This window comes from Meles meles, chromosome 14, assembly GCF_922984935.1.
Source record: "Meles meles chromosome 14, mMelMel3.1 paternal haplotype, whole genome shotgun sequence".
Classification (NCBI taxonomy): Eukaryota; Metazoa; Chordata; class Mammalia; order Carnivora; family Mustelidae; genus Meles; species Meles meles.
Window position 1 is genome coordinate 29,302,040 of NC_060079.1, and position 13,218 is coordinate 29,315,257.

Consider the following 13,218-nt stretch of genomic DNA (forward strand, 5'->3'; position numbering starts at 1 on the left):
ATTAAAATAGCCAAGTCCTGGAGGTGACCAGCATGTCCCTCTGCAGACATTTGGGTTAAACAGACTGTGATGGCTTATATTGGCTTCTGTAGCTTAACCCAGTTGTGATCTGTTGAAACAAGTGAAATGGAAGCACAACCAGCCTGTTTCTTTCTGTCTGTGTTCAAGAACATCATGAATAAATAAAATTCAGTTAATTCGGTAATCCTAAACTTCAGCTGGGAATTTTAAATTCATTCCTTCGTATGACCTTAAGAGTCTTATTTTTTAAGCTCCCTTTTTTTTATAGTTTAAGATGATGTTTAATAATTTGTCATGTGCAGTTCAGGTAAAATATGTAAATGGATTTAACTACCACAGTTTGTGGTAACTTTAACTTTCAAAACATAGAAACTATTGTGTAGTAAATAACTCTGTCTAGCACTCACAGACAGAGGGATCATGTCCTTGGTTGCCGAATTACTGATTTTTTAAGCTTCCACTTACTCTGTTTCTTTTTACTGAAAATGGGTGCCTTCCTCAACTACATTTCCTTCATCTGAGATAGTATATACATCAAGTTTTGTAAATCACAAATATGCTAACAAACATTTTTATTCAAAAGCAAAGTCTTAAAATTTGGAAAATATTATGACCCTTACAATAAAAAAGAATGTTACTGCTTTATTTTTAGTGACACTTGGGTTTTCAGCCCAAAAGAGAATTGTTTGTCCTTGTCATCATCTATCATTTGCCAGATTTGGCCCCTAATTCCTTTAGACCATTTCTAGAACCATATGCTCCCTGGCAGTACTGGGTCAACTTAAAAGGATGTCTGAAAGGCTCTGATGGTAATTAAAATGTCCTAAATTAAAGGATGCTGAGGATTGAAGGGTGTGAAATTGAGAGAGAATGCCTGTTTGAGAGAGAAAAGACTGTGTGTGTGTGTGTGTGTGTGTAAGTAGAGTATTTACATATATCATATTCTGTGGTCAAATTTTATATTGAAATTATTTGTGCCTATAAATTAGAGAAGTCTTTATTTACTATGTGTAGTTTCTTGTTTGTGGTTTTATAGGCATGTGCCATTAGAGGGCAGTATTGTAGTGGTTAAGTTTGCTTTCTTAACTATTGACTTGCAAACCATAGAATTTATAATAAGCAAATTTAAAGCCTTGGATTTTTAGTATATTAAGTTGTAGCCTCAATTGATGTGTCCTTGCAAATATTTTAAATTAATAGAGGAAATAAGCAATGGGTTAGTCATTTTTACACCCAGATCTCTTGATTTTCGTTTGGGGAAGGGAATTCTACTTGGTCAGTATGGCCATCAGCATGGAATACATACTTTATAATACTTCTGTCCTTCCAATGTAAGAAGACTCACAGAGTTGAGACTTACAGGAATTGCGACTTTCAAAAACATGCTTTAGGGACTTACTGAAAATAGATTGATATAGGACTCAGGCTGTGGATTGAGTTTTCTAGGTATAAATGGAAGGAGGGAGATGTTATTTTAAGGCTTAGGGCCTTAAAATACTTGATTTCTTCGTCTGATGGGTACCTTTTTGCTTCAATAGATATATGCCTACCAAAGAATATGTAATGTTTTTTGTTTTGTTTCTACAAGTAATAGATCCATGAAAAGGTAGTATTTCTCAGAAAGCAAATGTGATTTTTCCCTCCAAAATTCACTACCTCTTTAAAAAGTGTTATTATAGTACGGTTATTATCCTTATAAATTAACCTGCCCATAAAATCCTCCCATTACTGTTGCCTGTAAGAACTAGATAATTGAAATCGAGACACTCGAGCTCCTCCAAGTCTTAGCTGTGGGACTGGGCATGCCCAGTAGCTCAGACGGTTCTGGTTGCAAATAGGAAGCTTTCTCCGTTCAGAAGCCGCGGGGACAGGCAGCTCCTGGGACGGGGTCTGACTCCCTTAAACGTAAGCACGTGCGGGGCCCCAATTGTATTTTCAGGGACCCTTGACATATTCTGCAGAAGCAGTGGTCCGGTTGCCCAAGGCTGTGGAGGCCTTGGTGGCTCCGCAGCTCCGCGGGTCTACCGCGGCCTGGGTCAGCCCACCCAAAGAGCGGGATCCTATCGAGAGGCTGGGGTTGGGGGGGATGGGGGTGGGGGGGCTGGGAGTCGGGAGAGCGGGGAAGCTTGAGGAGGGCGGAGAAGGGAGAAGGGGAGGTTCCAATAGGGTGCTGGCCAATCGGCGTGGCTCTCGCCTCCATATATTCTGCGGCAAGCCGGCGTCCTGGTCCATAGCCTTAGTGGATCCTGGCTGTTGTCCTGGGAGGCATCTTTGCACAACAGTGGGAGCAGCATCTTCCCCGGATCGCCAAGCCCCAGAAGCCGGGTTTCTTTAAATTAGGGCTCCTGTTTTCCGCTTCTTCCTGGGCTGCAGAAAGCTAGAAGATTTTTTTTTTTTTTTTAATCTAGCTCAAACAAGGCTGCTGGTATTCCTTTTTTTTTTTTTTTTTTCCGCGAGGGTGTTTTTGGCTGCAATTGCATGAAATCCCAATGGTGTAGACCAGTGGCGATGGATCTAGGAGTTTACCAACTGAGACATTTTTCAATTTCTTTCTTGTCATCCTTGCTGGGGACTGAAAACGCCTCTGTGAGACTTGACAATAGGTAAATGTCGACTGGGATAGTTTCTTTAAATTTACTCGTGAGATACTTCTAATAATGCAGGTGAAAAAATAGCCAGGCAAATTCCTTTGTCCATTGCCGGGAGACTACGGTGACATGGATGTTGCTTTTTCAAATGTTTAGAATAGCCTCCTTTTCCCAGGTCTGGCCGGGGAGCAGGCTTTTACCACATTATGTAATTTAGCCTTTTGTGGCTTACTAAAATAGGGAAATGTCTGGATATTCGTTAGTAAGAGAGTGGCTGGTGTTTTCTGGAGGGTGATCTATTACATGGCGTTGTCGAATGTTCAAAAAATGCTGCTAGTAACATCACGGAATTGGGGAGTCCTTTTTGTCTTGGATGTTATAAAAATTCCACTTACCGGTTTTCCCCCCCTCTCTTCCAGCTCCTCTGGTGCAAGTGTGGTAGCTATTGACAACAAAATCGAGCAAGCTATGGTATGTACTGATTAAAAATCATTTGTACTACATGTGGGCACAGTACAAAAAGCGAGATCGGGATGGAATCAGTGCATCCATAGTTAGGATGACTGCTCTTCGTACATTGAGAAATGCCGGCACTGTCTCCTCTCGGCCGGCATGTAGCCACATCCCAAGGCTGCTGCGGGAGAGCCCGGGACCCCGAGGGTATTAAATGTCTCTTCCCGACGGGTTTCTCACGACGTGGGGATTTTTGCAGAGGTGTCCCCTTTTTGCTCGGGAATTGCGAGGGAAGCTCTGCCCTGCATGTCCGTCGGTCGCGGGCACATCTCTAGCGATGTGGCTTTACTAGCAATCTTGAGGTTTACAGGAGGGGGGTACAGAGTGGGGATCTCAGGGGCTCTCTAGACCTTGTACAGACAGATCCCCAGTGCTGTAGGCTACTGCATGATGAAGAAGAATCGGAGAAAAGTTTTGCCTTTCTCAGCCTCTGCCTGGATTTCTCCGATTTTTTATTTCCGCCTTGGCTTTCTTTGTTATTGGAGCAGCGCCTGTGGCTCTTCTCACGGGATTCTCTGCCCACTGTTGCTAGGCAAACTCCGAACCTTTAATTCGGAGCTATAAATATCTCGAGATCCCATTGGCTGCGACGTCTGCCCAGGTTTCTGTGATGTCAGCTTAATCACGAAAGGGGGGAGGGGGGTGGAGGGAGGAAAATGCGGCAACATGCACTGTAGGAACTGGCTGCAGCCGGTGCTGAGGGAGGCGGTCCGGGGGGCGGAGGGAGGGACTTGGGGGCGGGAAGCGGCTACCGTTGCTGCGGGCCTGGACATCCAGGCGGCCAGGCTGCTGCCCCGCCTTCCAGAAGCCCAGTGCATTTTGCCGTCTGGAGTAGGAAAACGCGAGTGTATGCATCCCTGGCTAAGGGCCGCAGAAAAATGCACAGGCTTTGAAAAAGCCTGATCCCCTTATACATTAAACTTAAAGTATTTCATACACTTGTGCTTGTATTCAGTAGATGGCTCCAAGGGTGGGTTAAATAAGATAAAGGCAGGTTATGTTAATAGTCCTGGAGAATCATGCAAAATGATGCTTTAAAAATTCAGAGTCTGGGAAATACTAAGTTAAACCTCTCTTTCCCTCTGCCTTTCAGGATCTGGTGAAAAGCCATTTGATGTATGCGGTTAGAGAGGAAGTGGAGGTCCTCAAAGAGCAAATCAAAGAACTAATAGAGAAAAATTCCCAGCTGGAGCAGGAAAACAATCTGCTGAAGACACTGGCCAGTCCTGAGCAGCTTGCCCAGTTTCAGGCCCAGCTGCAGACTGGCTCCCCCCCTGCCACCACACAGCCACAGGGGACCACACAGCCCCCCGCCCAGCCAGCGTCCCAGGGCTCAGGACCCACCGCATAGCCTCCTATGCCCCCGCAGAACTGGCTGCTGCCGTCTGAACTGAACAGACCAGAGAAGATGTACTAGGGGGAATCCGCCTCCACAGTCACCCATTTCATTGCTCGCTGCGAAAGAGAAGTGAGACTGACGTATATGCCATTGTCTCTTTTTTCCAGTATTAAACACTCATATGCTTTTGGCTTGAAGAAATTTCTTAGTTGGGCGAATTAAAGGTTAATCAGAGAATTAGCATGGATATACTGGGACCTCATGCAGCTTGGCAGATACGTGAGAAGTGGTTTCATTCATGCCGAGGAGCTGTGTGCCTTTCCACCCCTTCCCTGCTCCCCATCCCCGCTCCCGAGCATTCTCTCCTGCTTGCACGTAGTGTACTCCATGGGGTCTGAAGCAGTGGGGCTCCACTGGACTTTCCTCTCTCCTCTTCTCCCCCAGGAGGACCTTAAAAGGGAGGTCAGAGTAAAGACTGACGCATAGTCTCACCTAAGATGAGGGGAAACGTAGTTCATTGAACCAATTGACGACTGTCACCAAAAATCCATAAAAACAATAGTCCTGTGCCTCTTTCTGAAACAGTGGATGACGTAAAACTCTTAGTGACTAAAACGGTGACAGGTAGCTGGGACCTAGGCGCTCTTACATGAAGGTTGTTTTGCTTATTGTATATTTGTGTATGTAGTGTAACTATTTTGTACAATAGAGGACTGTAACTACTATTTAGGTTGTACAGATTGAAATTTAGATGTTTCATTGGCTGTCTGAAGAGGTGTGGATTGTCTTTTATATAGAGATCTACATTAAAAAAAATGCTACAAGAAGAAAACCACACCTAAAGAAATTTTAAGAATTTGGCACCGTCGGTCACTTTGTGTAATCTGAAATCTTCTAGTTGCTCAATATCTTGAAGTAAATTCCTGTTCACTGAAGTCTTTTGATTGAGCTGGTTGAATACTTTGAAAAATGATCCGTTCTAGCTAATGAAATGAATTTTGCAGTAGGGGTTTCTGCATATTACCTGTATAGTAGTTCTATGCATACGTTTCTGTGCATGTTCTCTACGCAGTTGTAAGGTGTCACTGTATTTAACTGTTGCACATGTCAACTTTCAATAAAGCATATAAAATGTTGATAAACAAGTCTTTTCATGTTAGAGTGTTAACATTACTGCAGTTACTTTGCGACTATTACCAGGTAAAGTTCAAACAGTTTGGCAAAATCTTGAAGGGGAGTGTGAAGGTTGGACAAAGTAGGGGTGCTAGTGGTTTGGATTACAGATAGACGGTGCATTATTTCAAGCCAGTAAGGGGAAGAGAGACATAGTGAAGGAGACAAGAGCTTATTTCTTTAACCCAGTATCATCTGGACAAGTGGCTTCACCTCTCAGGGCCTCTGTGGGCGCTGAAGGAGGAATCAGTTCTGTGACTTTGAAGTTCTAGAAGTCTATGGAAGCCTTGGTTTTCAAATGTTTATTAGCTGGGAGGGGCATGAGCCTTATTTCTGTGTATAATCCCAATCAGCAGCTCTGGAATCAAAAGATGGAAGTTAAACTGATTTCCACTTTAGAAACTCTGTCACCCTGGATTGGGATGTTGTTCATAGCACGGGTTGAGTTTCTCGCTCCTCGAAATGTCCAAGCAAAAGAAGATGATTCCAAGTGTTTCCTCTACTGTATTTGAGGTGGGACCAGATGAGCAAGAGGGTCAGTCCATCCCAGTTGATTCCTTATGACTAAAATAGGTCAAAATTTAAAGCATGTTGGAATCCTAAGGCAAATTCGCGTCTGAGATGTGAGCCTGACATGTTCTGGGGGCCATATCAGCAAGCAGTGTGAACAGGGTGGGTTTATCAGCTCTAATATGCCCAAAGGCCTCAGCAACACCCCCTCCACCCAGTGGGAGTTAGGGCATTTGTGAGCTTCAAGGCTTACTTAAAACGTAGCAGGACGAGGCCTTAACGTCTGCTGTAGAGCTGGTAGATTGATAGGTGAATGGAACATCGGGGCTTCCTGAGAAGTGGACAGTGAGCATGTGTTACAGAGCTCAACATGATGGGTCTGGGGACACAGAGCTCTCGTTGAAGCAGTAAACTACGGACTGCCACAGGCTGGTGGCAATTGCCATGACGATGGATGGGGGATTTGGAGAGGACTTAAAAAAGCCTTTGTCATTTTACTTTGAGGGTTATATGACTTTGGCTTAAATAAAGGGACGCTGACATAGTAATTACATTTTCTTTAAAAAGAAAATCATAATGAATTGAAATCTGTAGCCATTTCGTCATTTGCTTTTTATTGAAGATCCTCAACACCAAAGGTGGTAACTGTTGAAAATTTTGGAAATTTCATGTCACTGTATCATTAAGATAATGGAGAACTTCCTTCTCCATTACTTAATGAAATTTTGGACTTCCAATTAAAAATGTGAGACTCCCATGACAATTTGAGAGCTGAATATTGTATGTGAAATCATGGATTATTAAAAGATGTTTTTCCATTCATGTTTATTTTAGTAATTACTAAACATGTTTTAAGTGATTGACATTTTGGGATGTTTAAGGTAATTTAAAAAGGCATTTTCCTACTTGCTTACAGGCTTTTGTTGGCCTGTGGGTTATTATTTAATTGATTATATCACAGTCATGTTCGGTGGAGCAAGCAAGATTTTTAAGAGGACTGGAGTGTTGCACAGCCCTGGGTGTTGATGACATCATTTGCAGCAGGAGAGACCGTTGTTCAGTGAAGGAGACACAGAAGGAATTTTACATGATTTTTAATGACTGCTTTCTGTTTCAAATTAACAATGTTTATCACTCAGTCATTCTATTAAAGACAAATTTGTCACCATGTGATGAATATGCCATGGCAGAATCAATTTTAAATGTACACATGAAACGCATAAAAGTTCATTATAATGGAAATCGAAAATGAACATGAATTTTAAGAAACATGACTCTGACCTTGCTGTATGTACAGGAAGTAGTGGCAGCTGCTAGGAAGGAGTCTGACAACACGACTGCTTGTAGCCGCCACCCGCAAATCCATTCCAGCAGCAATAATGGCGCAAGGGTTAGAAATGGAGGCAGAGAAGAAGACGTTAACTCCCATTAGCTGACGTGGCCTCAGCTGGAGACGTGTGCACAGTGTTGGCACTTGGAAGCAGGTTGTGCAGTAAGATTCCTGTGCGGGCACGGGGAGAACGACCCTGGGCTGAGTGTGGACACTCACGGCTGCCAGGCCGGCCTCGTAGTCACCAGCCTGTGGACATGAGATGGAACCTCTCAGACCCGCTTTCGCATCCATAAAATGAGTTGGATTAGGTCGCAAAGATTCAGGTCTGCCCTAAGATGCTACAACTCTCTGCTTTTTGAGATGACTCCTTTATTCTAACTTTGGAGGGGGGGGGTGGCAGTAGAGCCCGCTGTTTTTATTTGTTCATTTAACTTCATAAGCTAGAATTAATTTGGTTTTAATTGTAACTCCACTGGTTACTAGCTAACTGACCTTGGGCAGGAGATTTTAATTGCTTTTCTCTGTTACCTCATGCTCAATATGGGACAGGTTCTCTCCACAGGGTTTTTGTAAGGATAATGCTGGAAAGTAAGCACAGAGATGGAATCAGAGCAAGTACCCAAGGAATGCCAGCCTTTGTTATTTCTGAGCCACTCGTTCTGTTGTTTTTATGTTTTAATTTTGTATTTTTTGTAGGAATAAAGCTGTGGCAGTTTTATTTTCTAATAGCTTCTGACTTAGCATTTAATAATAGTAGTGGCTGTTAAAATTTTATTACAAAGACACACATGAAAAATGGCATTTAGGGGTGCCTGGCTGGCTCAGTCAGTGGGGCGTGCGACTCTTGATCTTGGGGTTGTGGGTCCAAGCCCTTGTTGGGTGTGATTACTTAAAAATAAAAATTTAAAAAGGCCATTTGGAATATGGACAGAAATGCACCATTTCTTCTTCTTTATCTCAGAAATAATACCTCAAGTTTCATTTCTGTGAGTTAGAAAAGGGATTAGTTGAGAATTATTCATGTTTGAAAATAATATTGTTGGGGTGCCTGAGTAGCTCAGTTATTAAACGTCTGCCTTCGGCTCAGGTCATGATCCCAGGGTCCTGCAATTGAGCCCCACCTACATCAGGCTCCCTGCTCCACAGGAAGCCTGCTTCTCCCTCCCCCCCCCCCCCCCCGCGTGTGTTCCCTTTCTCTCTCTCTGTCTCTCTCTGTCAAATAAAATCTTTAAAAAATAATAAAAATATTGATGGAAGTAAATGCACAATTACAGGTGGGAGATATAGATAGAATACATATTAATTTTCCTATGGAATAAAACCCTGTATAAAACAGTGCTATGGAATGCCAGGCTCAAAGTCACTGGGATTAGCAATCAGGTTTTATCAATAACTATGGAAGGTTCAGTGACAATTTTAAAATGGGCAAAGTTGCTGTAATAATGTACATCTATGCTTTAAATCCAGGTGTTTTAGATGTCTATAGGATGTGATAGAAGTTTCTTGACTGCAGTGAGGGGGAGACAGTGGGACGTGATAGTGATGGTGGCATTTGGAGAGTCCGTGCTCCCTCTGATGGGGATGGCTGCTCCTTAGCGCCGTCCACCTGTTGCTCCGTTGGGACACAGACACTGTGTTGTCAGGTCTTCCAATTTTTCAAGATCCAGAAGTCCAGGCTCTGTCTGAAATTTCCTGATTTTCGGACACAGTACACCAAACGAAAGCCCGCCTACTATGCTGATGTGGCCCATGCGAGTTTCCACTCCCTTTCTGTGTTTGTCTCAAGAGCCAGACTCCCGTCCCCAACAGCAGCTCATCCTTCAGCGCAAAGCAAAACAAAAAAAACCTCTTTCTGATTAGAGACACTGAACAGAGGCTTTCTGGTAAGCTCTGCGTAAACTGCTTCAGAGACCATTCACTGAAGACCTTCCAAAGGCCAGAGATAGTACAGTGAGTGAGCCGCAGTCCTTGCCTTCAAGGACAGCCCACTAGCTTCTTTTAAAATAAATGAGGTACTTTGTTTTCTGGTGAAATTTGCCTTGTGCAATAGAATGCCTGAAGAATTCTTTCCGTATTCTTTCTCAGATCAAACTTTTGGCAAACATATTTTTAAGAACTCTTGTTAAATTGGTGGCATTTGCTCATGGTAGCATAACTCCCTCAATAATAACTACATATTAGAACTGACTCATTTGGGGACAAAGACAGTGTTTGGCAGTTGTGTGCGCTGCAAGGTTACACCACACATGCTCCAAATTTCCAGGAATGGCCCATATTTTGATTGAAATAATCTTTCCAGGACATCTGGGTGATTCAGTCGGTGAAGCATCTGCCTTCGGCTCAGGTCATGATCCCAGGGTCCTGGGATAGAGTCCCACATCGGGCTCTCGCTCAGTGGGGAGTCTGCTTCTCTGCACCTCCCCTGGCTCGCTCTCTCTCAAATAAATAACATCTTTAAAAAAATAATAATAATCTTCCTGTTGTCTCAAGTACATTGAGTGCATGCCCTCATCTGTAGTCACTGCAGACGAGGACAGCACACAAACAGGAGACCTAGTTTCTCTCCATAAGGAGAGAGAAGATGTGAGGGAGACCTTAGGGTGATCAGCTGGACTGGTTTCCCAGGGCCTTTAGGGGTTTCCGGGAAGTGGGACTTCCGGTACTCTTGCCAAGAAAGTCCCAGGCAAACGGGGACAAGTTGGTTGGCCCAGATCCCGTTTCCTCTTCTACTTGGACATGCAGCTCAATTACATCCCCCATCCTCTTGAAGTTACTGAGGTGTGACCAGGGGACCCTGCTTCAATCGATGGACCGAAAGCTGAAGGGACCCAACACTTTCAGACTTGGCCTTAAGAAAATCATTCCTAGCAATCTGCTGTGTTCCTTCCCCTTTTGCTGACCTCTAAGGAGAAGACCTGAGGCCCCGGACATTGACAACATTAAATACGCTTCTAGAGCCCATCGAAAGACTCTTCAGTTAAACAAACTGTTTCACCCTTTCAGACGGTCCGCACTCCCAATAGACCCCTTTGGTCTCACATGAGCTGTCCACTGATAGAGGTGGGCCAGACAGAGCACTATTACGTAATGCAACCTTGTCCAGAACAAATATTCTAGGTCTTGCTGAGGTACAAATAGGGCAGAAGCCCACCAAGGTTTTGAGGGACTTTTATTGCCAAGGGAGACATAAGCTAGCCCAAGCTTAACCAACGACAACTACAACAAAACACCCTTGAAACCTTCAAATAACCTTCAGGCCCTGGGACCCGCGGGAGCTAGAAGTGGATGACATGAATGTCTAAAGCTGTAAAGTGCTCAAGGAGAGCCTTCTCCCCAGCGCCCACTTCACAGGTGGCCATGGAGGATACTGGACAAGGAAACCTCCCAGAGGAAGGAGACTGGAACTTTGGAGAAGGATGGGCCTGAGACTTCTTTTCCCAGAGGATAGAAACAGGGTCTAATTAGGGAACTACTCCCACTGCCAGGGCAAAGGGCATCTTCTCAATGCTTGACCAGTAGGATATCATAACTGATAAGGACTGGGTATGTTTCCAATGGGGGTTTTATGGTCAATCTTATGCCCTGGCTCCCCCATTGTGCAATGTCTATAGAGACATTTTTTAGGACTTTAGGAGGCACATCCAAACCTGTGTCTTACCCAGAGATCTTGGAGTTTGAGCTGGATGGGATTTGGAGCTGCTGCCCCTTGGGAGGGTGAATGTATTGTGTGAGGACAAGAAGATGATATGTATATTTATATCCAAAGGGAGAGGTTATGGCAGAGATTGGTAGGTGTTTACCAAAACAAAACAAAACAAAACACCTCTTCCTTTTCTAGACTCGCAGACAGCATTTCCCAGATTCCCTTGCAGCTGGGTGAGCCCACCTGATGGAATCCCAGCCAATATTGAGAAGGTGAACAGAAATGCTGGTTTGTCATTTCCAGGCCTGATTCATAAAAATTTCCCCTTGGGCAATCCTCCATGCTTTTTCCCTTTCAGCCAACTGGTTGGAGATGGGACAGCTTTAATAGCCTGGGACCCTGAGTGACTGAGTGGAGCCAAGCCCCTTTCCTGCCTCCCCCCTCTCTAACCTGGAGCTACTCAAGACTGTTACAAGAGGGCAATAAATACATTTCTATTATGTTTCAGATACGTATTCTAGTTCATTACCTTTGCCGGTTCCCAAACACAAGGACTGCCTGGTGCAGTATTACAAAGCAGTGGGCAACAGAACTAGAACAAATAATCCTAAAATTTGTATGGAAGCACATACGACCTTGGATCTCCAGAGCAATCTTGAAAAAGAATAAAGCTGGGTATCACAGTCCTAGATTTCAGGATCTTCCTCAAAGCTGGAGGATTCAAAACAGTATGGTACTTGCACAAAAAGGGACATGGATCAATGGAACAGAAGAGAGAGCCCAGAAAAAAAAAACCACTACAACAATTATATGGTCAACTAATTGTCAACAAAGGAGGCAAATATGCAATGAGAGAAAATCTCTTCAATGAATGGTGGGGAAATTGGATAGTTACATGCCAAAGAATGAAACTGGACCACTTCTTTACACCACACGCACTAATAAACTCAAAATGGATTAAACAGCTACATGGGAGACCTGGAGCCATAAAAATCCTAGAAGAGAAAACAGGCAATACCTTCTTTGACATCGTCCATAGGAACATCTTTCTAGATATGTCTCTTGAGGCAAAGAAACTATGAAAGCAAAAATAAACTATTGGGACTACACCAAAATAAAAAGCTTCTGCACAGCAAAGGGAACAACTAACAGAATTTAAAGACAACCTACTGAATGGGAGAAGATATTTGTTAATGGTATATCTGATAAAGAGTTAATATCCAAAATATATAAAGTACGTACACAACTCAACAACTAAAAACCAAATAATCCAATTAAAAATGGGCAGAAGATAAGGGGCCTGGGCGGCTTAGTCAGTTAACCATCTGCCTTTGACTTAGGTCATGATCCCAGGCTCCTTGCTCAGTGGGAAGTCTGCCTCTCCATCTTTCTGTCACTCATTGCTCTCTCTCTCTCAAGTAAATAAATAAAATATTTTTTAAAAAATGGGCAGAAGACATGAACAGACATTTCTCCAAAGAAGACATACAGATGGCCAGCAGACACATGAAAAGATGCTCAATATCACTCATCGGGGAAATGCAAATCAAAACCACAATGAGATATCACCTCACACCTGTCAGAATAGCTAAAATTAAAAACAAAAACAAAAACACAAGAAACAACAAGTGTTAGCAAGGATGTGGAGAAAAAGGAACACTTATGCAGTGTTGGTGGGATTGCAACCTTGTTCAGCCACGGTGGAAAATAAGGTGGAGTTCCCTCAAAATATTAAGAATAGAATTATCATATGATCCAGTGATTCCACTACTGGATATTTACACAAAGAGTACAAAAACACTAATTCAAAAAGATATATGCATCCCTGTGTTCCTAGCAGCATTGTTTATACTAGTCAAGATATGCAAGTAGCCCTAGTGTCCATCAATTGATGAATGGATAAATAAAATACGGTGTATGTATGTAACAGAATATTACTCAGCCATAAAAAAAGAATGAGATCTTGTAATTTGCAACTACTGGATGGATCTAAAGAGTATAATCTTAAGGGAAAAAAGTCCATCAGAAAAAGACAAACACTATACAACTTCACTCATATGTTGAACTTAAGAAACAAAGCAAACAAAGAAAAAAGAGA

The 13,218-nt window shown here is 43.1% G+C and overlaps 1 protein-coding gene across 4 annotated transcripts in view; it reads left to right on the forward strand.

Moving 5' to 3' along the window:
- The window catches only part of TSC22D1 (TSC22 domain family member 1), a 145,725-nt gene extending 140,128 nt beyond the window's left edge, over window positions 1–5,597 (forward strand). For 2 of the 4 annotated variants that reach the window (XM_045978380.1, XM_045978386.1), the window contains 2 exons: window positions 3,029–3,080; window positions 4,216–5,597. In XM_045978380.1, the coding sequence (XP_045834336.1) occupies window positions 3,029–3,080; window positions 4,216–4,473 (310 nt within the window). In that variant the 3' untranslated portion in view covers window positions 4,474–5,597. Of the gene's footprint in view, window positions 1–1,849; window positions 1,927–2,238; window positions 2,625–3,028; window positions 3,081–4,215 lie in introns of those variants that run through there. The other 2 variants (XM_045978385.1, XM_045978384.1) reach the window with 2 other exon arrangements.
- The last annotated feature ends 7,621 nt before the right edge of the window (window positions 5,598–13,218 follow it).